Raw genomic sequence first — 22,332 nt, forward strand, 5'->3', positions numbered from 1 at the left:
TCTCTATTACATAAGTTATTTTCAAGTAAAAAATGTCAGGTTCTTCATGTGTATAGAAGCCTGTGCAAAACATTTGGATGGATTTTCTTTAGCAATCAGAAATGTTTTCAGCAGTAGAAAAAGGACAATGCACTTTTCCAAGAAGATTGTTATCACTTGTAATTCACACAGCATACAACTTTTTGGCTTCTTCATACCAGATCAGCTTTCTGGCATCTTCTGTGCTGGCCAAGGCTTTAATCATTTTGCTTTTCTCTGCTTCAGAAACTGAAGAGGAGTACATCTTCAGGAGGAATTCCCAGCCATCATTAGACTTGGCTCCAACTGCAAATATGGCTTTCATAACATCACTAGGCAGACTACAGGGAAAAACAAAATCAACAAAACAAATAAACTAAGGGGGCACAAAAATGCTTACCTGAGAAAAGAAGAAAGAAGTCACAAAATTAAAAGATTAACCTGAAAGAGATGCCTCTCTTTCGAGCAATTTGATTCTGCAGCAATTGTTAAAGTTTGCTGGACTGAATTCATGCCAATCTAATACTTTCAGTCACTAGGAAAAAGCAAATAATTTAGTTGCATGAAAACAAAGTAAATTGTACAAAAAACCTGAGAATTTTCTATGACTCAAAACACAAATTAATCCAGTGCAGAATGAATTCTGCATGATAAAAGAGTGTGCTTTGGCTTTGCCACTAAGTAATCTTCTTTCAACATGTAGCTCAGGAAAGGCAGATGACAGCAATTTGTGGCTGGTTTTGCTGTCACACTTAATGACACTGGAGACAAAGTCTAGCGCAGTCATCCTCTCACTGTGAAACAGCAATTACTTTTACACATGGAACAGTTAAAGACAGATTTATGTTCTTTATCAATACTAAGCAGGTGGGGTGGTGTGATGGGGGTTTTTTTTCATTGTTCTGTTTGTTGTTGGGGTATTTTTCCCCAATATAATGCTGGCAGTGTAACAGGAAAACAGATGAGTAAAAGAAGTGGAAACTCAGTTTTTGTGGTACCTTATTGTTCCGTTAGACTTCATCCACGTCTCAAACATCTCAGTGGCAGTTGTTCTACAGTTTCTTATATCATGGGTGCAGGCAAAAGCCAGCAGTGTTGACCGGAGCTCTCGTTCAGACAAGGTCCCATCATCTGTCCAGCGCTGTTGATCAATTTTATCCCCAAGCAAGTGCTCTATTCTACGCTAAAGGAGGAAAAACTTACTAGCAATAGTTAATTCCTTCCAAGAGGATTTTTTATATACAAAATTAGTTTAAAATAAGAAAAAAAAGTTGAGCTTTAGAACTGTGGAAGCTAAACATTGTAGTTTTTCATCTATTTATTCCAATTTACGCATGTTGTTTCTTAACTGTAGGAATAAGTATCACATAGCACATAAATCTGAAAGGTAGGCCAGGTTACATCTTAAATTGCACACGGAAACTTAAGACTACTCTTCAAGCCATGGCTCAGGCTGGCTTGTAAACAGCTTACAACCTCAACTAACTACAACTTCTGTATGTTTCTTTTAACTTTACCAAGTCACAGTTAATATACCTTTGTTTAACACAAAGAAACAACTTTTGTCTGTCTATAGGCTGAACACCCTTCAGTTTTGTAGTTCTGTAGCTTGCCAAAACCACAGCTGGATGCCTGATCAGCTACCGCATCTCAGCTGAAACTTTTGAACTTAAATAAAACTGCATAGACACTGCATTGCAAACCAGAGCGTGGGATGTTTATAGCAGGTATGTAACAACTTTGGGTAAATTAAAAGAGTGCTTTTTGTTTCTTATGTTTCCTTAAGCACTTGCTAATTATCCCTACCTAGCATAAAGAAAAAACACCTGCTATTTTACCTAATCATTTAATAATTTTCTTATAGACTAAATCCCTTTACTGACATTTTACAACATAAAGCAGCAAGGATCATTTTAAACCAGTGCATGAATACGGAGAAGAAGCTCCATAATAAGAAGGTAAACAGAGAAATGATAAGACATATCCTCTTCAAGAACTGAACCTTTTGATTTCACTGAAACCTATTGATTTCACTGCAAAGCCTGTAGCACTATATTGTATTAATCTATTACACAACTGGAACAGAACAGTGACAACTATCCTTGTGTTTCTATTTTTACAGAAAACAGTACAATTTTTTTCTCCTGTCTCTCTACAGAGCAATTAGATCTCCAGCCACTCTAACTTTTGAAAATAACTTTTCTATATAAGAAAAGTACACGGATTCTGTTTAATTACATATTTGTGCTAAATTGACCTGTATGGACACTTTAAGATAGCCCCAGACACCACTGTGTTCCCACTGCACCACACTCCCTACAAAACAGTTTGGGGCATATGGGTATGGTATGGAAACAGGGGAAGGAGAGGGGAAGAAGCTGATCCAAAAAATGTAGCATTTTGAAAAGAAATCATTAGAAAAAGCTGGCAAGACTGGTAACTCTCTAGAATCCCCATCCAACTTAGTGAAATTACTGAGTATGTTCAGCAGTCAACACGTAAAAAGATAATGTAACTATAAAGAACATTATAGCTAATTATTTCAAAGTATAATTTATGAAAAAGTAAGACATACCATGACTTGTCCTGCCAGTTGTTGTTCACCCTTTTTGTCTAAAAGGTTGTATATAAGACTCAGCTGAAACAAAGCTTGAGTAAGTGGTGCAGTGCAGTTCTCTTTGTTAAGGTAATCAATCAACTCAAAGGCCTTTTCCAGAGACTCTCTTCCTAGACTATGGGTAAATGAAAACAAACATTAAAATGGATTACAAAATAAATGCACTCCCTGAAACAAGATCAGAACTGATGCTTTCCATTACACTAACAGAGAAATAAGACACTAAAGAAAACAGTGTCTGCCAGAAATGGAAACTATCATGTGGCTCTATGTGATCCCAATAAATAGATGATGCTATAAAGAACAGGAAGATAACATCTAGCACCAATATGGAAGCACCAGCGAACAGTTCCAACAAGGCTATTGACTGAATTAAAATGTCTCTAATGCAGTTGTTTCTAGAAACCAAATCTCATGTCTTCTGACTTGGAAAAAACTCCAAACAAGTATTAAACCTGTTGTCCCATACAGAAGTCTTACCGTGCAAGGTTGAAGATATTGTTGATCAAATTCGCTCTGTCTTTAGGACTCAGAGCAGTGTGGTTTTTTTTCAACAGGTCAATCAGTATTTTCCAGTCTTCAGCATAGTGTACTATGTAATAGCCATTCATGTCCACATTGAATTTTATCCATTCCACCTCTTCTGGAAGTTCAATGACAGCTAGTGGACAGACAGTATGTTATCAGCAGAAACAAATATTTAACAACTGTTTGTTCAAATCAAAGTCTATGAAGTAGACTAGTTTCAGAGAGTGAATTCTTTCATGCTATTTCCCCGTACTATGAAGAAGGAAAAGCCAGTACAAAGGTTTCGAAAGGCTCAAAAATTCCAGGTTGTACTTCCTCATCCTTCTTCCTACATCTGATTGAATGAACATTATCACAGTCTGCCCCAAGCTGCATCAGTTAATTCCTCTCCTTCTGTCCAGTCCTTCTTTCAAACAGCCCCATCTACTGTTCCAAATACAGTATCTTCCTACACAATTAAATAAAATAAATATTTCAGTGGAAAGTTACTTCCTAACATTTCAACAAACCGGCAGACCAACTTTCACATTTCTTGCTCTCTAAAGACCCTGCAGTTTGAGAGATTGTGTGTATGCACTGTGATGAAAAGCATAGGCTTTTACAAATTTCAAACCTGTGCTTCTGTTCCAGTTGCTGTCATTTATTTATACATACATGCTATAGGGAACCAACTCTCTGATGATGACAACAGCAGCAGTGCTTTGCTCCAGATCTCTGTAATTACTTTGTACCTGTATGTTTTCACCTTCACATCTTACTCAAGGGTGTTCTCAGAAAAATCATGTCAACTTGCTACCAAAGTTATGAGTCACATACCTGACTTCTGATCCAGTAAATATGCATTAGTACAATGGGTAAAGTTGCACCTATTTGTAATGTAAGTGAGAGGAATATGCCACAGGTAACTGCAAAGGAAAACAAATGTTAACTGACATACTATATACATACTATCGCTCTTGAATGGTTTGTTTTGTTTCATTTTAAGCACTTTTGTATACTAGTAATACTAGAATCACTGAATGCTAGAATAATAAAGTATAAATCTCACCTATATAATCAGGACATGATGAAAGAATAAATGCACAGCATGCACAGAAATTAATTTTTTAGTTCCACCATGTTGAGAAATGAGTAAATTTTATAGAACAGCTTGGAAGAAAAGGTTTTAGAAAAGACCTTTTAAGGTCATCTAGTTCAGCTCCCCTGCAATGAGCAGGGACATCTTCAACTAGATCATGATGCTCAGAGTCCCATTCAACCTGGCCCTGAATGTTTTCAGGGATGGGGCATTGACCACCTCCCTGGGCTACCACTGCCACTGTTTCACCACCCTTACTGTAAAAATACTATTCCTTATCGTATAGTCTAAATCTACCCTTTTTTATTTTAAAACCATTGCTCCTTGTCCTATCACTACAGGACCTGCTAAAAAGTCTGTCCCCATCTTTCTTTTAAGTACCTGAAAGAGTGCAGTGAGTTTTCCCCAGAGCCTTTTGTCCTCCAGGGCGAACAGCCCAAACTGTCTGTCTGTCCTTGTACGAGAGGTGTTCTGTCCATCTGATCATTTTTGTGAACCTCATCCGGACTCACTCCAACAGGTCCCTGTCCTTCCTGTGCTGGGGACCCCAGAGCTGGATGCAGTGTTCCAGGTGGGGTCTTACTAGAGGGGAGCAGAGGGGCAGAATCCCCTCCCTCCCCTGCTGCCCACGCTGCTTTGGATGCACCTCAAGATACAGCTGGAATTCTGGGCTGTGTGTGCACACTGCTGACTTGTGTCCAGTACCACCAGTCCCCCCAAGTCCTCCTTTGCAAAGCTGCTCTTGATCTGCTCATCCCCCAGCCTGTTGATATCAGAGGCTGCCCTGACCAAGGGTCCACTGCTCCAGTTTGTCCAGATCCTTCTGGATAGCATCCCTTCCCCCAAGCACATCAACTGCACCGCTCAGCTTGGTGTCATCCACAAATTCTCTGCAGGGGCACTTGATCTCACTGTGAACGTCATTGATGAAGATCTTAAAATGCAGCAGTCCCAATATGGACCCCTGATGGACTCCACTTTTCCTAGTACTTCTTTCCCAGTTCCAGCATGCTAGGTAGCTTGTCCAAAATCATATAGACAGTAAATCTCTGGCTGCATCAGAAATTCATCCAGTACTATTTTTACCTGAGTCCAACATTGTTTTTCTGATCTTTTACAAGTTTTAACTAAAATAAAAAATGATCCAAGTACAAGACTCAGATACCAATCCATGGTATAGAAACCATAATTAATTGCATACCACAAAGACTTTCTTAAGTGAACTGCAAGCTGGAAGAATAAGTGCTAAGGAGGCTCATAATGATGATAAGGACTTGGCTATTTAGAGAAAACACAGGTCTGAGTGGGATGAAAGAAGCTGCACATATTAATCTGATTTTGACAGGGACCCCCTCTATGTATGACTCACACAGAGTGCTCTTCTTCAAAACCTTTTCATGCATGCACCAAATTTACATCAATTAGAAACAGAAATTACTTAGCTTAAAAATCCTTCCCTTCCTCCCTTATCTGTCAACCCAACATTGCTTTTCTTCCTCCGCATAACCAAAATAAAACAGAGCCCTCTAAATTCCTACATTTCAAGAGACAAATTTCTTTCACAGACCTAATTTTTGCAAGATGGTGCAAAGGACTCAGTTCCTGTTAAAACTTCAAACAACTGAATAAAACCAGCAAAATCCCAGAAGAATTCACACTTTCATATTTTTGTTAGAACACTGCTGAGGGTAATAAGGTAAGTTATATTTGTAGTAAATGAAATTTTAAAATTACCAACTGCCACATCTTTGCTTCTTCAGTATTTGCATATGTACTTCCTTTTAGGTTTTGGTACAATGGATGTTGCCTCTGTTATATATTCAGTCATTTGATGTCATGCATTAGTGTCATCTTAAAATTTCAAAGCCAAGAAAGCATTGATTTGAGATTCTCTACCTTCCTCTAGCAAAGCCCAAGATGTACACTGAGTTTTGGCAGTAAGAAGCAGAAGCTCTAAAGTAGGATGCATGCATCTGTAACTTCTGTAAAACTTCTGCAACCTGCCTTTCTTCAGATTCTTGTTAAACACACAGAACTTCCTCAAATGTAGAGAAACCCTTACTTATGAGATCTGCCTTTTGGTATTGAAAGCCAACTCATGATGTCAAGCTTAAAAGCTTCAGGAAAGGATGCATGTAAGAAACTCAGATTACAAAGGGTGTCACCAATTTTTACCAGTTGCTTCAGTGGAAATAGACATGGGTCTTCAGGTAGATACTAGATGTGTGAGTTTCTGTGCTGAATTCTCTATTACTACCTGCCTCCAAAGGAAACACTAAAAGGCCTGAATACAAGTGAGAAAGATATACAAGGTTTAAGACAGCAGCTTGCTTTTAATGGATAAAAGGTATTGAGAAGGTAATAACCTTGCATCTGATGTCCAATTTTCTGGTTCCACACGATACAAAAATTTCTCTTGTTGTACTGAAATAATCTTTCCCTTTCGGACAACAGTGACTAAAGGAAATCCTTTATGCACAATCCAAGTCTTCATCATTTTTTTTACATCTAGTGTTCCATTGGTAATCTGTAAAAACAATCATAACATAACAAGAAAATAGCAAATGGAGAACACTTAACTTTCTTCTTAAGTTACCGATTAAGTGGTAGCATGATTTTGCATCTGTAAACAATTGCTTTGACAGCAAACTTGTACATTTCATAAGCAACAATTTAGGGGAGCAAGTAGTTTTTATTTTAAGTTGAGGGAATCCTAGCCAAGCAGTAGAAAGACAAACTGGAAACATCAGGTAAGTTGAACTGATACTGTAGTAAGGGTGGAGAGACAATGTTACAGAAGAGAAAGCTACAGTAAGATCCCAAACTCTTCCCATCCTTTCTCTTTCCTTATTGGTATGCTGACATTATGCGAGTGTTTCAAGTTGAAAAATCTTTTTTAAATTCTGAAATTAATATTAGAAATCGAAGTACAGCGATGGTATTTGTACAACAAACCCACATATCCTTTATAAATTTATTTTTTCCCCCTACCACTTACCAGCCTTTGCATAGCTTTACCTTTGACTTCTAATCTTCTAATCTCTAAGGAACATCCCCTCTGAGAACAAGTACTTTATAATGGCTATGTATTACCATCTCTTTATTAGCAGAGAAAACATTTTACCCTGAAAAAGATAGTATGTCCCCCAACTTGCAAAAGTGTGCTTTAGGCTGAGCTATCAGGAACATAAGGGAATTAATACATCATTATTCAAGTTACATTAACTTTTACCAACCTATACTGTGTCTTTCAATAGTTCAGAGAAGCATCTTACTGCCCACTGTTCTCTGTTCAAGCCTGTAATATGTACAGTTCACCCTTATGGGAAAATACGATACTATTTATGTAGAGAATGACCATAAACCTTCAACAGGGGTTTCAATTTCAGGGAAGCAATTCTATATCAAACACTTCAGATTTATAGAATTTGAAGTCTGCATGTTTGGGTTTTTTTACTTTTTACATACTCCCCCAAACCACTCTGGCTAAATCCTCTTTCTCTGTCTTATTATCTCAAGCTTTAACTGGTACTACAGTGTTGCCCACTGCTGGCTACCTAAAGACTGGCAGAAAGGTTTGTGTGTAATCTGTAGACACATGAGTAACTTTGAAATTTGCTCCGCTGAAATAATTCTATTCCAATATAAAATCCCAAATCACCTGAAATAAACCAATTATTCGAAATTATTGGTTCACAGTTCATCTTCGCAAGAATTTATTGTCAATAATTTATTTTCTTGACATCTCTTCTTTGAACAGCAGCTCCTAACTTCAATGAAAACAACACAAGAAAATGATTTCATCCTTCTAGGTAATGTATACCAAAGTTTTCTTGCCATGTTGATGTTTCTTTTAATGCCCATGCATTTTCTCATCTTCACTCCAACTGTGATTAACAGGGGCCTTTTATGTTCCATTTCCACAGAGAAGGTTAAGACTTAAGAAATGATAGCGCATTTTGCCATGTGAAAAATGTATACAAAAATTTATGTTCAAAGAAAATGACACTCTCATGGTTTGAATTTTTAAACACCTTCAGCCTAGACATAATTAATGGCAGCACAAGGGAAAAAAGAGTCAGTCAATTTGCTGAATATCACAGGTTTGTTTTTACTATTACTATGCATATGGAAAACAACTGAGAAGTATACCAAGTATCTCAATACATGGTAATACTAATGAGTTAATTGTTACAAGGAAGACTCAGTGAAACAGTACATATCTAAACCAGAGAATGATCAAGAAGTCCAGACACAGTTACGGCCTCTTGAAACTTTGAAAGATTTTTGTTTCTTTTCCTTTTTTGAAGGAACTTCTAACAGTCCTGGACACTGGCTGGAGTTCAAGGGCACTAATAATGGTATCAAACAACCCAAAGATCAGATAGGAACACAATATTTTGTGTGACCTATTCACTTACTTATAGTTCACATAATTTTAATTACTCAGACATCTACTGGGGGAAAACATTACTAAGCAAAAACTTTCTATCAGGCTCCTAGAATGGACGAACCTTTGATACCAAGGACAGGGGAAATAATCAGCCATGAAGCCTGCCTAGATTTTGCTGTCTGTCAACAGAATCTGGCTCAGAATTTGAAGGTGAAAGATCATCAGAAAGCAAGAGAAAACAAGAATTCAAGAGACAAGAAGAAAAATATTGGACAGAATGAATACCAAAGCAAAAGAAAATGGGCACAGGGACAGTACATTTCAGTAAATTCAGAACAGCAATAGAAAATCAGTGGGAAGAAAGGAGTGCAGAAAATTGACACCTTCTCAGGGAACCAAAAGGATTAAAAGCCCAAATATAAACTAATCCACTGCAATACCAAGGGGAATATGAAAGCATATGAAAGTGTAGGCTGTGTAAAAACACAAAATGGACAGCATTAACACTCACATGCAAGAAGCCCACAAACCATACCGGAGACTCAGCCACAAAATGAGGTGCAGTCAGAAATGGACAGAAGGAAAAGGAAACATTGTAAGAAGCATCAGAAAACACATAAAGAACCAGTTGGTGGGCTCCTCCACACAGAAGGGTAACTTCAGTCAGACAGTTGTTAAATACCTAATGTCAGCAGAAATTTGGTAACTATTAAATTAGCACGAAATACAAAGGGTTGTTTATCAATAAAAAAGGAAACCACAGTGAGTTTTCAGACTAGATGTTACTAAGTTTGTTGGATGGGATTTATTTAGCAATAGTAATACAAGCAGGTGAAGCAATCCCAGAGTTGGAAACCATTACTTTTTGACTCTTACAAGATGATAACTAAGGTTCCAAACAACTGGAGAAAGGGGTCTGCTGAGTTTGCAGAAAAGGTAAAGCAAAGAGTAGGGTAATAATAATAATAATAATAAACAACAATGACAACAGCTACTCTGAGCCAGAGACAGACAAAGCAAGTAGTCTAAAGTTTTGAGGATTACTCTTTTCCTGTATTGTGGTAATAGTTAAATCCTGCACCTAGTTAGTTAAGCTCTCACATTAATTAAATGTGAGGCATTTGTGAAAGGTTGAGGAGAGGAAAGTCTCTTTGGCGTTATAAAAGTCACTTTTCCACAAGAAGAATTCTCTGTCACAAGAGTCACAGACTGCTATCGGCAACAGTCAATCACTAATGGGCCAACTAGTGACTACGTTATAACTAAACAGGCAAATTTACAGCCACCTGTGACAGCTGACTCCTGTCCTTCAGAAATTTGAGTATCATAAGGTAGATGCCAAGAACCAAAATTAAATATTAAGTCAGTACCCTGCCTAGAACTCGGCTTCTGTGAAGGAACCTCACATGTATTTCAGACTTTAATATATACTATGCAATATACACAAACATTGGGAAATCTGTTCCTTTCCCTTATACAACTACCTTGACACTCCCTGAGGTACTCAGCAGCTCTTGCTTGTTAGAGTCACTGTCTCTCTTGCACATACTCACTCCCTCTTGAGCACTTCCTCCACTGCACTCTCTCCTACTCTCTTCCCCTTGTGTCCTTTTTCCCTTCAATCCTTATGCCTCTACCCCTTCCCTGCTCTCTGACCTTCAACAGCTCTTCATAGAATCACAGAATCACTGAAGTTGAAAAAGACCTCTGCAATCACCAAGTCCAACCTATAACTGAATATCGTATCAACTAAAAGATACTAGTTGCTTCTTGAACACCCCCAGGGATAACTCCACCACCTCCTTGGGCAGTCAGTTCCCATGCTTAACTGCCCTTTCAGCGAAAAAATTCTTCCTGATATCCAACCTGAACCTCCCTCGGCGCAGCTTCAGGCCACGTCCTCTCACCCTGTTGCTGGTTGCCTTGGAGAAGAGGCCAGCCCCCACCTGGCTACAACCTCCTTAGAGGGATTTTGCAGACAGCGATAAGGTCATCCCTGAGCCTCCTTTTCTCCAGGACAAACAACCCCAGCTCCCTCAGCTGCTCTTCATAGGACTTGTGCTCTAGACCCATCACCAGCATTGTTGCCCTTCTCTGGACACACTCCAGCGCCTCAATGTCCTTCCTGAACTGAGGGGCTCAGAACTGGACGCAGAACTTGAGGTGTGGCCTCACCAGTGCTGAGGGGGGGACAATCACTTCCCTGGTCCTGGTGGCCACTCTATTGCTGATACAGGCCAGGATGCCATTGGCCTTCTGGGCCACCTGGGCACACTCCTGGCTCAGTCTGGTTCAGCCACTGTCCACCAGCACCCCCAGGTCCTTTTTCATTGGGCCACCTTCCAACCACTCTTCCCACAGCCTGTAGCACTACAAGGGATTGGTGTGACCCAAGTGCACGACTCAGCACTTTGCCTCGCTGAATTTCATACCACTGGCCTTGGCCCATCAATCCAGCCTGTCCAGATCCCTCTGCAGAGCCTTCCTGCCCTTCAGCAGGTGAACATCCCTGCCCAGCTCGGTGTCCTCTAAAAATTTAATGAGGATTAACTTGATCCCTGGGTCCAGACCATCAATAAAGATACTAAACAGAACTGGCACCACCACTGTCCTGAGGGACACCACTGGTGACCAGCCCCCAGCTGGATGTGACACCATTCACCTCCACTCTCTGGGCCTGGCTATGCAGGCAGTTTTTAACCCAGCAAAGATGCACCTGTCCAAGCCATGGGCTGCCAGCTTTTCCAGGAGAATGCCATGGGAGACTGTGTCAAAGGCTTTGCTGAAGGTCAGGTACACAACATCCACAGCCTTTCCCTCATCCACCAGGTGAGTCAGCTGGTCATAAAAGGCGACCAGGTTGGTCAGGCAGGACCTGTCCCTCCTAAATCTGTGCTGGCTGGGCCTGATTCCCTGGCTGTCCTGTATGTGCTGTGTAATGGTTCTAAAGATGATCTGCTCCATGACGTTCCCTGGCACTCAGGTCAGGCCAACAGGCGTGTAGTTCCCTGGACACTTATTCCTTCCTCTGTCCTTCCTGGTGTCTCTCCACCCTCCTTTTCCTGGCCTCTCTGACTCCCACAGCCTTGCTGACTCTGGCTCTCACTCTCTTCTGCTCAAGCCTTTGCTTTCTTGAGCCCTTCACACTCATTTTAAAATTAGACACAACCTTATGCTTGCCTTATCATTTGAGAGCTGCCTGTACAGTCTGCTTTCCTAAAATTTCAGCACACTTGTTAAAACAGAAGCTATCACAAACAAAGTCACACTAGTCGAGAGTAACCCAAGACCTCTACGAGGCTGGATTTAGCTATTCCTTGAAAGTAAATTTTATCCTAAATTTTATTACTTTCATTCTGGTCTTAACACATGTAATTCAAGAGAAGATACATGCATACTGGATGAACATGCATGGCAGCACACACCCACTCACAGTGCTTTTTTGGGATGATACTCAATGTAGCCCTAGAAGCTTCAGGAATCTCCCTATCTGTATGAGAGAACTTTGGAATAGGATGAGCAAAAAATTCAGAGTATTTACCTGCAGTCTATTATCTTATATTTTTCATAAACAAGGAGACAAATAAAAACTTACGACACTCTTAAAGACATGGAGAAAAAAAAAGAAAATAAGAACCATGTGTTGAAGACGGATACCTCATTCATGCTGTCCCACAAGTCATCACTTTGGGCAGTTCTGTAGTTGTGATTATGCAAGTATACCTCAATGCCAGCTTGGAAAACATCCTTAGTGAGATAATGCTTCAGCATCAAAAGAAGTGAAGCTCCCTTTAGGGAGAAAAAAAAGAAAATTCATCAGTAAATTGAAGTTACAGCACTTTTTAAAGCATATGCATATTATAGCTCTTTCACAGTACAGGAATAACTCAGAAGCTAGCAGATTTTATTCCAAATAATATTCTTCAAATAATTACCTTTACACTCAGTTGCCTTGAAAAAATAATCTTTTAATATTTCACAAACTCCAAATACAGTTACAGAAAAGGCTAATGCAGTCTGAAAATTTTCCCCACCTGCTTTGGAAAAAATATATTTTAAAGGCTCAAACTACAATTACAAAATGGACCAGTAGAATTTGACATTTTTTCCAATTAACATAATCTGAAAAATATTGCCTTCTTACTGATATGTCTCTGCTGGATGCCATTTTTCATTACCAATACTCATCTGTATGGTACAGAACTGCACTTGTGAGTCAGTGTTTAACAGTCATATGATTTGCAGTTATATCAAAACCCTAAAAATACAGGAAAAAGATGAGATACACTTGATAGGCTGAAATTGACTGCAGAAGAACAAGTACATTTTGATGTGTTTAAATACAGCCACGTTTTGTTAAAAAAAAAAGTAGTAACTGAGTAGTTTTAGTATCAAAAGAGCTGTGAATGTTTCTATGTCACAGCCACTAATAAGTAAATCGCCTGATGACTTGCGTACTGTAGAACTGAATGCAGATGAGCAGCCATAGATCAAGAATAGTTTAAAGGTGCACTTTATATTTTTGATGCTATTTCTAGGAAAGAAACAAGATGTAAAGGAGGAGACTTTAAAGAGACAATGCATTGTTCTCACACATTCCAAATTCAAGTTTTCAAATTTGAGTAACATCTTACCTGAAACTGAAGGCTTACCTCAAACTGCAGGAATAGCCCTCACTACAGTTTTTAATAATTTGGCCACAACTTCCTCTCCTGTATGCATCTGTACTTAACCTACAGCTCTGCTACTTTGTTTTTCCTACTGTCAGAGACTTCCATACACTCTGTTGTTGCAGGTGGATCTTGTCCCACCCATGCATGTTAGGTTTACTGACAGTCTGCAAAACAGTCAGACTAAAAGTAATATTGTACAATAATTTCTATTCCAGACAGCAAAATGTAGAGGTCACCTACTAATCTGTGTCAGCTGGCAGTACAGCAAAACAAACTATGTTATACAATTCAGTAACAGACAGCCCTTCGTTTATTAGGGACTATATTGCAAATGTCTTCTCACTTGAATCGCCAAGAACTCTAATTAAGCTATAGGGACAAGAGTAGTGGAATACAAAAACTTCATGCCTGAATGAAAAGCTATGCAATGAAATCCTCTGAAATACAGAAAGCAACCATGAAAACACTATTTCTAACAATTTGCAAAACCTCTTTTGGTCAGCTCTTAAAGGTGTAGGTTGGTACAATTCTATTCAAAATTTGCAGATACTTATTAGTAGCAATAAAGTAATAAAATCATTCTCCAAATATAATGTTATACTTACTAATTGACTGAAATGCCAATCCAATCACTTATAGAACTTTTCTACTGAAACTATAGAGAGAAGTTTCAATCAAAGACTGACAGAATTTGTATCACTATAGTTGGCTACAGACATGATTGTGCCCAATGCATAGCTTCCAAAAGCTCACCAAAAAGGGAATTACTCGAGACAACACCTCTGAAGCATGAAACAACAGCCATGCCTTTCAATAAAAGGAGAGAATCCAAATTAATTTTGCAACCAAGGTAACCTGAAAATCACGCGTCTCTGTTCTTGCAGTTGAGAAAACAGAGTCCAAAATAAATGGAAGCACATCACTACCCTAGGTCTATTTGGCATCTCAGACTATTCAAGGATGCCAGACAACATGAGTTGACCAGCTGAGACGTGCACAAAGACATCAGAGGAAACAAACCAAAACTGTCATGGGCATGGCATTCCACTGAGCAGAGGAAGATGTAGTATTTAATTATTTTCTAGCAAAAAATAGCTGTCCCCGTGATTTCTAACTAGATGAAAGTACAAGACAACAATGGAAAAAAATGTCAGCTAATCCAAAATAAGCAAACGAAAGGTCTTCCTCCAACACTACCAAAATCTGGTATCTAAAGCTGAGACAATGTAAATAAAAATTTTGCAAATACAGGTATTTCTTCTCTCATGCATTTTTAAGCAAGGCACTGAGAACCTTTAATAACATAAGCCTCACACACAACTCTCACTAGACATTAGGAATACTCAAGTTTCAGACAACCAGGATATTCAGTAAAATAATTTACATTTAGAAGCAAGCTTCCAGTTCAGGATATCTCTAAAATACTGGATTTTTTTTAAACCAGGGTGAGTATAAAATTGAGTGATTACTTCAATGTTTTGTTTTTACTCTTTTTTTAATCACTTGATACTGTCTACTATCAGAGGAGGAATATATGCCTAATGGGATATGTTACTTCACCTACTGGTGCCCTGGGGTGGCTGGTGAAATACATTACAAGGCACAGAGAGTTTTCAGTAAGACAAGTTCCTAGTACCACAAGTATCACTTTATGTTAGGGTGACCAGAAAGGCTTCTCCCAGGATGCAGTGTTCTGTTAATCTATCCCAGTTTGGATTCCCCGGTTGGCTGTCAGCCTCTATCCCTCATCACTCCCCCAGAGCTTCCCTATTGGTCCCCGTTCCCTAGTCCTGCCTTTTCCCCGCCCCTGGATAAAACTCTTGAGTTTCAGGATCATGTTGGTATTTGCCTCTGCAACTTTCGACAGTGTAGCAGCAATAAATGCTCCTGCCAGAACACACGCAAACGCCCTTCTCGACTCTCTGCTACCAACAATAATACTGAACCCACCCGTGAGTCTGTGGGGGCATGCAGGACCCCACAGAGCAGAGCAGGGACACTATTAGTCCCCCTGCTACATCTTCATGAGTATTTTGTGCTCAAGCATTCAACAAGCTGGTAAGTAAGGTCACAAATACATATACATAATATTTTCCTAATTAAATGCTATGTAAATGTTTGAAAACATTATTGAGAAATCCTGCATTGTTTGAGTTGGGTGTAAATAACCTCCAAAGATTTGTCAATATGTGCCTATTCACTTGTGATTTCACACTAATATTTTCAATAGCTAATGTATCACTTCCCAAGTATTTTGAAATATTTTTAGTTACCTTGATATAAGAAAGAGCATCAAACATTTCTTCAATTTGCTCTGAAGACTGAACAGCAGAAGAGACTGGATGTGAAGAATTCAAGGAATCCTTCATCATAGCCTTGAAAATTAAATTAAGGAAATCTTCATCCTGGAAGAGAAACATTTTTAACTGTTTAGGAAGCTGAAACATACCTGTTAAGCAGAAAAGTAGAAGCTGTCTCTGCTTTGCTCCTCCATTGGTCTAGGCAGCAAAAGAACTGTCAGGGTAGCACTTATAAAAGCTACTACTTCCCTGCCACATTTTAGCAGTGGAATCTCACTTTTGAGTTTGCATCATTATAAAGACCCTTAAGCCCCTGTCTCTGGCAAGTGTGTCATTGGCACTAGATGAAAAAAAAGAGCACCTTCTAAATAAGTGTGTGTTTAATTTCACATTTATCTCACTAATGCTTTCACTTCATTTACAGTAGGCAGGGAATACAAGAATATGACTTTCATGTGCTTTAAGCATGAAGCCTAGGGAAATTATTCACTACAGTGATATTTGTGAGAATGTAAACAGCACCTTATCTAGTTATTACCAAAGGCTCTTACTTCTTTTCTTCTAGAATGAGGATATTTAATACATTGGTACCAGAACAAGAAAACCCCAAGCACTGAAAAGAAGCTGATCATACTGGTATTTGTCCATTTCATTTCATCATGGCAAGCAAACAATTCTCTATACAGTAGAGAGTTAAAAAACAAAAAAAACCCCACCACCACCAACAAAAAACCCCCCACAAACAAACAAACAAAACCACACCACCCCTACCCTTCCCCCTGCCAACAAACAAAAAAAAAACCACAGAAACCCTCTGTGAAATACAATAAAAATAACTGTTAAAAATATTAAGGTTATTCTTCCTGAATGGAGAAGTTCTAGGTGATATCTTTTACCAAAACACATTCTGGCACCATCAAATGATGAAATAAGATATTGGTCAAGGCAGCTTGTCAGACACCTTTTGGAATGAAGCACACATATGTTAGATGTGTCCTTGTTAAAACCGGACACTACCTTTGTGTCCTGCCCTCAGCACATACACACCCAACAAGCAGAACAGCTACATACTGTCAGTGACAATCCAACTGAACAACCAAGCTAGGCCAAATGGAAAAGTTTTGAAACATCCAGTGCTGAGAAAGAATTCTACTGGACCAGGTTAGCAACTCAAATTTCTTAATAGTAATAAGAGTGATTTAAGAATGCAAAACTAACACTTCTCCAGAATGCTGAGAACACTATCAGGCAGGAAACAGTCTGTACTAATCAGGTGTTAAATCCCATGACTAATGCAAATCACATAAACACTCCAAGAAGTTGATTTCAGGGCTCAGGTATGTCCTCTCCTTGGAGATATCTTTATCCAGAATGCAAAATTAGTTTCTCCACTACCCTCTACATTTAATTCCACTAATCTGTATTTGTCTGCCTGTCATTCTCAGTGACCAGAAAGGTTTATACAGTAGCTGATATCCTTTCCTTGGAGAAGAGAGATCAAATTTGAATCCATCATGTTTTCCAGAGGGAGTTTTCCAGAGTCTGAAAAGCTAGGTCACTCAGTACCTGAGTGAGTTTGTAAATAATCACTACATTATTATATCAAAAAGATTCTATCCTTCAGCCATACATGTAAATGGAAGTGCCTGCGGGAGCAGTGCTTTGTATTACTAAGTGTAACTCAATGCTATCAGAATCCTTTGTGGGGGACCATTTGATACTTTTCTGCCAGGTCTGCTGATCTGTGAAACCCAGACTGATACAGACACAATCAAGTACCACGATGATGGAAAGACAGGAGTTAACCTCCGGCATACTTAATAACCTAGAGCTCCTAGGTCTATTACGAAAAGTAGAAGTAGACAAACTTGTTTAACAACATGTCTGGACTTGTTCTACAAAAATTTTAAGTTATAATGTGATATATAAACATCTGCATGTTTTAACACCTGCTATTTTTCACAGAATACTTTAACCTTCACAAAACACAGTAGACTGCATGTAGATTAGTACCAAAATAAAACAAAAGAAAATTTAAAACTCACAAAAACAATGTACCATTCTCAAAACCACTTCCAATATAATAAAATGCCAAAGTGGAGATGTAGCATGATCTCAGTGGTGCCCAGAATTTCAGTATCAGTTTGTAAGTATCAATCATTTATGGGCAGCATTAAAAACAGGTTATAGTGAAGATACATAAGTGTAATTACAGAAATTACTTACTGAATGTAATTCTGGAAAAACCTCCTCCATGGCAAAGTATTCCATAAAAGTAGCAAATCCCTCATTCAGCCAGAGATCATTCCACCATTCCATAGTTACTAGATTGCCAAACCACTATGGAAGACCAAAAACATGATTATTTTCTTAGAATTAAAATCAAATGAGAAGTGCTCCATTCATTGCCTGCCTTATCTTGTGGTAAAATGAAGTTCAGTCAAAACCACAGTAAAGCCTTTGCAGGAACAACTCCTTAAGTATGTCATGAGAGTTGCAGTCTGCCTGTTGTGCTGTAGAAACCTGCAGGTTTTCTGAACAGATACAGATACATTTTCTGAACGCACAACCCAGTCACAGTGAGGGGAAGGGTGAATTTAAGGACAGAATTGCACTTAAAAAAGAAACAAATGAAAAAAGAAAACAATAATCTCCCCAGACTAGTACCTGATGGGCAAGCTCATGTGCTATCACTGCAGTTACTAGCTTTTTATCCTTTGCTGAAGAAGTATTATTGTCAAATAAGAGTGTGGTTTCTCGGAAGGTGATCAAGCCCCAGTTTTCCATTGCACCAGACTGAAAATCAGGAATTGCTACCAGATCTGGAAAAGATTTGAAAAAAGCTTTGAAAATAGCTAGTTAAAGCAATCCTGTCTTTCAAGCCTACCTATTCTATTACATAATCACTGAAAAATTCTTAATTTAAACTCTGTGGTATGGACATACATTCAAATCTCACATACAGAAGCCCCACAGATTTATAATCATGTTTCTCTAGCAGTACTATGACACAAACAACTTAAAGAGACCCTGCCTATAGATCCTGCATGAACAAAAGTAACATGGAAATGAGATGGCCTGAAATGGACACTACTGAAAAGTAGTGTCTTAGAAGAGACTGCATTTCACTATCTTTCCAGTCAAAGTAATGCATGCAAAGGAGTCAGGCTGCAGATTTTGCAGCTGTGAACATGATTCACAGACCGAGAATTTCCACATTACAAAGTTAAATGTACACAGAAGAATTTCTTTGGTGTTATTTATGTAAAAATATAAGCAATCTGGTTCCAAAAGCTCACAAAAACTTTCCAGCTTGGGACTCACTTAATACTTGCACTCAGCCAAACATGTAATTAGTTTTTAAAATTATTTAGTAATTTAATAATTGTAATAATACTTTTTTTAAAAATGAAAATTCCCATGCATTTTTCAGATCAGGGCTTCTTCTGTTTGGTTTTTTTTTTTAAGTCCTAAAGAACTTACCTAATTTTTCAAGAGGGTATTTCATTAGGAAGTATTTTTGGTAAAATTCCAGAAGCTTCACTGCTGTGTCTAGGGCATACCCAACTTGGTTTACATGCTGCGGTATGGCATGGACAGATACCTAGTCCAAACAGAGAAGAGAAAATATTTTGAAACTTATAGCTACAAAAGATTTAGAATTGCAGGAGAAGCTGGCAGGAATTCTTGAAACAGGTAAGACACATTTTTGCAAGTACATACACAAATTACAAATAGCAGTAATGAAGCCTCTCATAAACAGCTGATTTTTCTTACTAGAGCTTATAAACTAGTCAAAATACAGGGACACTGGCCTGTGTGTATGCAAGAACAATTCAAGGCTGACAACTTTAAGGAGTCTGTTCAAGAAGGGTCAACGTGAGGAATTTAAAAATCCCTCATGAGTTATTAAGTGACCCTCCCTGTACAGCTCAACTGATCTTTAGGCTATGGTAGCATGTATGGTATGATGGCAGTAGTATAATCTGCAAGAAATTCTCTCTAAACACAGTAATTGGCGCAAAGCTCATCCCCATCTAAGGTATGGCCATGTTAGACACAATGTAAGAAGCATGTATAAAAATTGAGAGGTTACAATCTCCCTCTTTTCGCGTTGAATTGTCTGTATCAAGAAAACAACTTCAATTAGGTTACAGGTAGATTCACATTTAGGACACCCTTTCCTACACAAACACAGAAACGCATGGAGAACCATTATCCAGTTCTATAAAAAAGAAGTCCCTCTTACTGTGCTATAAATTAGTTAAACAAATGACATTTCAAACAGATGGAAAAGGGCACCTTTTAATTTTTGAGTTTGAATGAAGCACATATAAATAAGAATCTAGTCTAGAGTTCTTGGAGTACGAAAGTATTATTAGCTGCAAATTTTAAGCTCAAAAACAAAATATAAGAGCCTCCCAGGGTTGTCTGGTGTTGAGAAAAATTTCATTGGATTATGAACAAGAAGGAACTTTACTTCAGCTGTAAGTTATCTTAAAGCATTCATGACAATAAATTTATTCTGTGTGAAGCTCAAATTCTTTGAATCTCCCAGCCACAAATTGCTGGAAGCATTCTAAGTATGTATTTCCTGGGAAATTTATGCTTCCTTCTTACGGACTTCCTTGGCCTACTAGACACTGCTGAGACTACCTTAGACCTACTAAAACTCTGGCCTTACTTGGTATTCTTATGCTTTCTCCCTTCAAGCTAGCAACTACTCTTAATAAGATTAAAATACTAATAAATTTAAACAAAAATAAATTGAAAATAATAAATTAAAGAGGAGTAAGAACTATTCTATTAAGTTAAAAAGTTTTCTGCCTCAATGAACTGACTGTATGGTTTTACCAGAGTACAGTTCAAATACAGACCTGAACAGCAGCCACACGCCAAAAAAAAAAGGTGCAACAATCTGTTCTATTCAATCAGCTTTCATTAGAAATACTTGTCTAGATCAGAATTAAAGCCATGTAGTACCTTTACTTGTATATATTGGATTAAAGAGAGGGCTTCTCCTTCTACAGTGTTACTAGCACTATTCCCTCTGACTTTTGTTAGGTAGACACTTCTGACATTTCACCACAAAGGGGCAGTTTCTGCTAAAGAGTCATGAAAGTCATTTCTCATATGAAACTTCTGCACTTTCTAAAATAAGATTAAGGAGCATCTCCTAATATTACCATGTTTATTCTTTAGCTACTCTAACAACACACATTGTAGTGATGCCTTAGAATTTTAACTTCTATGTTTTTCATGTATTTGTAATTCTGCAATGCTTTAGTGTGTAACTCCAAAACTCCATATAGGGTCTTAGCTACTGTTCTCCCATCTTGGTCAGTCAAAACAATCCCTCTCTAGGCCTGAAACTCAAGGATACCTTAAGGTCTCAGGCCCCGGGAAATGTAAACAAAAGGGGAGAGGGGGACGAACTTGGCGTAAATTACTTCATTACATGAAGCTGTAATTGGAGAATTAACCCCCAATATGCAAATGGACCAAACTTAAAAATGTATGAAAATTTGTAACCTGGTCATCCATTTTGGGTGTACCCCCTGAGGGCTTTGACTGCCCTAAGTGCACCTGAAGGTCCTTCACAATAAATATACCTGCTTTTATTCTATTAGTTTTGTCTAGCCTCTGTTTTTAGGTAGCCCCATCAAGGCATCAGTAGAAACAGGCCAATCCCTTGCAAAGGACAAAGCTCAAGCAGGACCAACTGTCTGATGTTTGGAACCTTTGGAAAAACAAAAACTCCACAATTAAATAATTGTATTTAAGTGACTACATGCAGATTTAAAGTCAGCCTAAATTTGCTTTACTGTAGGGCCTGGGTTTGTTAGATATGTTATCTTTGCAGGTACAGAAAATTTTCGCGGCACTGCTTGAAACCGTGTGTAGGTGTTCCTGGAAACTTGTCACGTTTCTTTACATCCTCAGAAGAACTCCTGGTTTGCATGACATTACTGTTCACAGATGAAGCAGTGAAAAGAAGAGTTGAAAGCTTCCAGCTCTGAAATCTCTTAGGAATTTTACATTTTGCAAATTTCCGTTGTTAACAAGACCTGATGCAGAATCCCTTGCTGTAAAAGTATATTCAGTCCGGTATCAGCTGTGAACTCAGTCCAATTTATAGCATATGGCTTTTGTCCCCTACCTATGATGAGTATAATAAAACCAAGAAGATAAATAAATTTAAAAGAGACAGAGTTTGCTTGTTGGTTTGAGGATCTTTTTGTTTTGTTTAATAGCCTGGTTAGCTGGGGAAGAGTGAAGCACAACTTGAAGTGAAACAAACACATACCAGAGTCCCATTAGTTTCCCTGCTAATGTTTTTCAAGTCTGCAACAACAAAAGCTACTAGATATGTGCTCATCTTCAAACTGACAAAAAACTCATCCTGAACAACTCCATTCGTCACAGGCGTGGTGGCTTTCTGCAGGGGAAATGAAATATTATTAATACAGACAGAAGAACACTAAGACATAAGATAAATCAATGTTAAAGGATTATTTCATTCTAGGAACAGTTTATAGGCAAGCTTACATAATATCTTTATATTTTTGTTATATTTCAGTGGGATTGATGATACTTACAACAATGTAACAAACTTAACAAGACACAAAACATTTACGCTTATATACACAAAAATTATTTGTCAAGTTTTATTATGTAGTATTACCAAACAATTACTCTGTTGGAGAAACCAATCTAATTTGGTT

The 22,332-nt window shown here is 38.3% G+C and overlaps 1 protein-coding gene across 2 annotated transcripts in view; it reads right to left on the reverse strand.

The window, feature by feature from the left end:
• LOC125319954 (leucyl and cystinyl aminopeptidase) overlaps positions 1–22,332 on the reverse strand; it is a 54,904-nt gene that overhangs the window by 4,069 nt on the left and 28,503 nt on the right. For both annotated transcript variants that reach the window (XM_048291785.1, XM_048291784.1), the window contains 12 exons: positions 21,915–22,046; positions 19,091–19,211; positions 18,275–18,429; positions 17,834–17,947; positions 15,581–15,712; positions 12,292–12,423; positions 6,608–6,768; positions 3,980–4,068; positions 3,116–3,296; positions 2,594–2,750; positions 1,017–1,201; positions 198–359 (listed from right to left, as the gene is read on the reverse strand). In XM_048291785.1, the coding sequence (XP_048147742.1) occupies positions 198–359; positions 1,017–1,201; positions 2,594–2,750; positions 3,116–3,296; positions 3,980–4,068; positions 6,608–6,768; positions 12,292–12,423; positions 15,581–15,712; positions 17,834–17,947; positions 18,275–18,429; positions 19,091–19,211; positions 21,915–22,046 (1,721 nt within the window). The remainder of the gene's footprint in view (positions 1–197; positions 360–1,016; positions 1,202–2,593; positions 2,751–3,115; positions 3,297–3,979; positions 4,069–6,607; positions 6,769–12,291; positions 12,424–15,580; positions 15,713–17,833; positions 17,948–18,274; positions 18,430–19,090; positions 19,212–21,914; positions 22,047–22,332) is intronic.

This window comes from Corvus hawaiiensis, chromosome Z, assembly GCF_020740725.1.
Source record: "Corvus hawaiiensis isolate bCorHaw1 chromosome Z, bCorHaw1.pri.cur, whole genome shotgun sequence".
In the NCBI taxonomy this organism is placed as follows: Eukaryota; Metazoa; Chordata; class Aves; order Passeriformes; family Corvidae; genus Corvus; species Corvus hawaiiensis.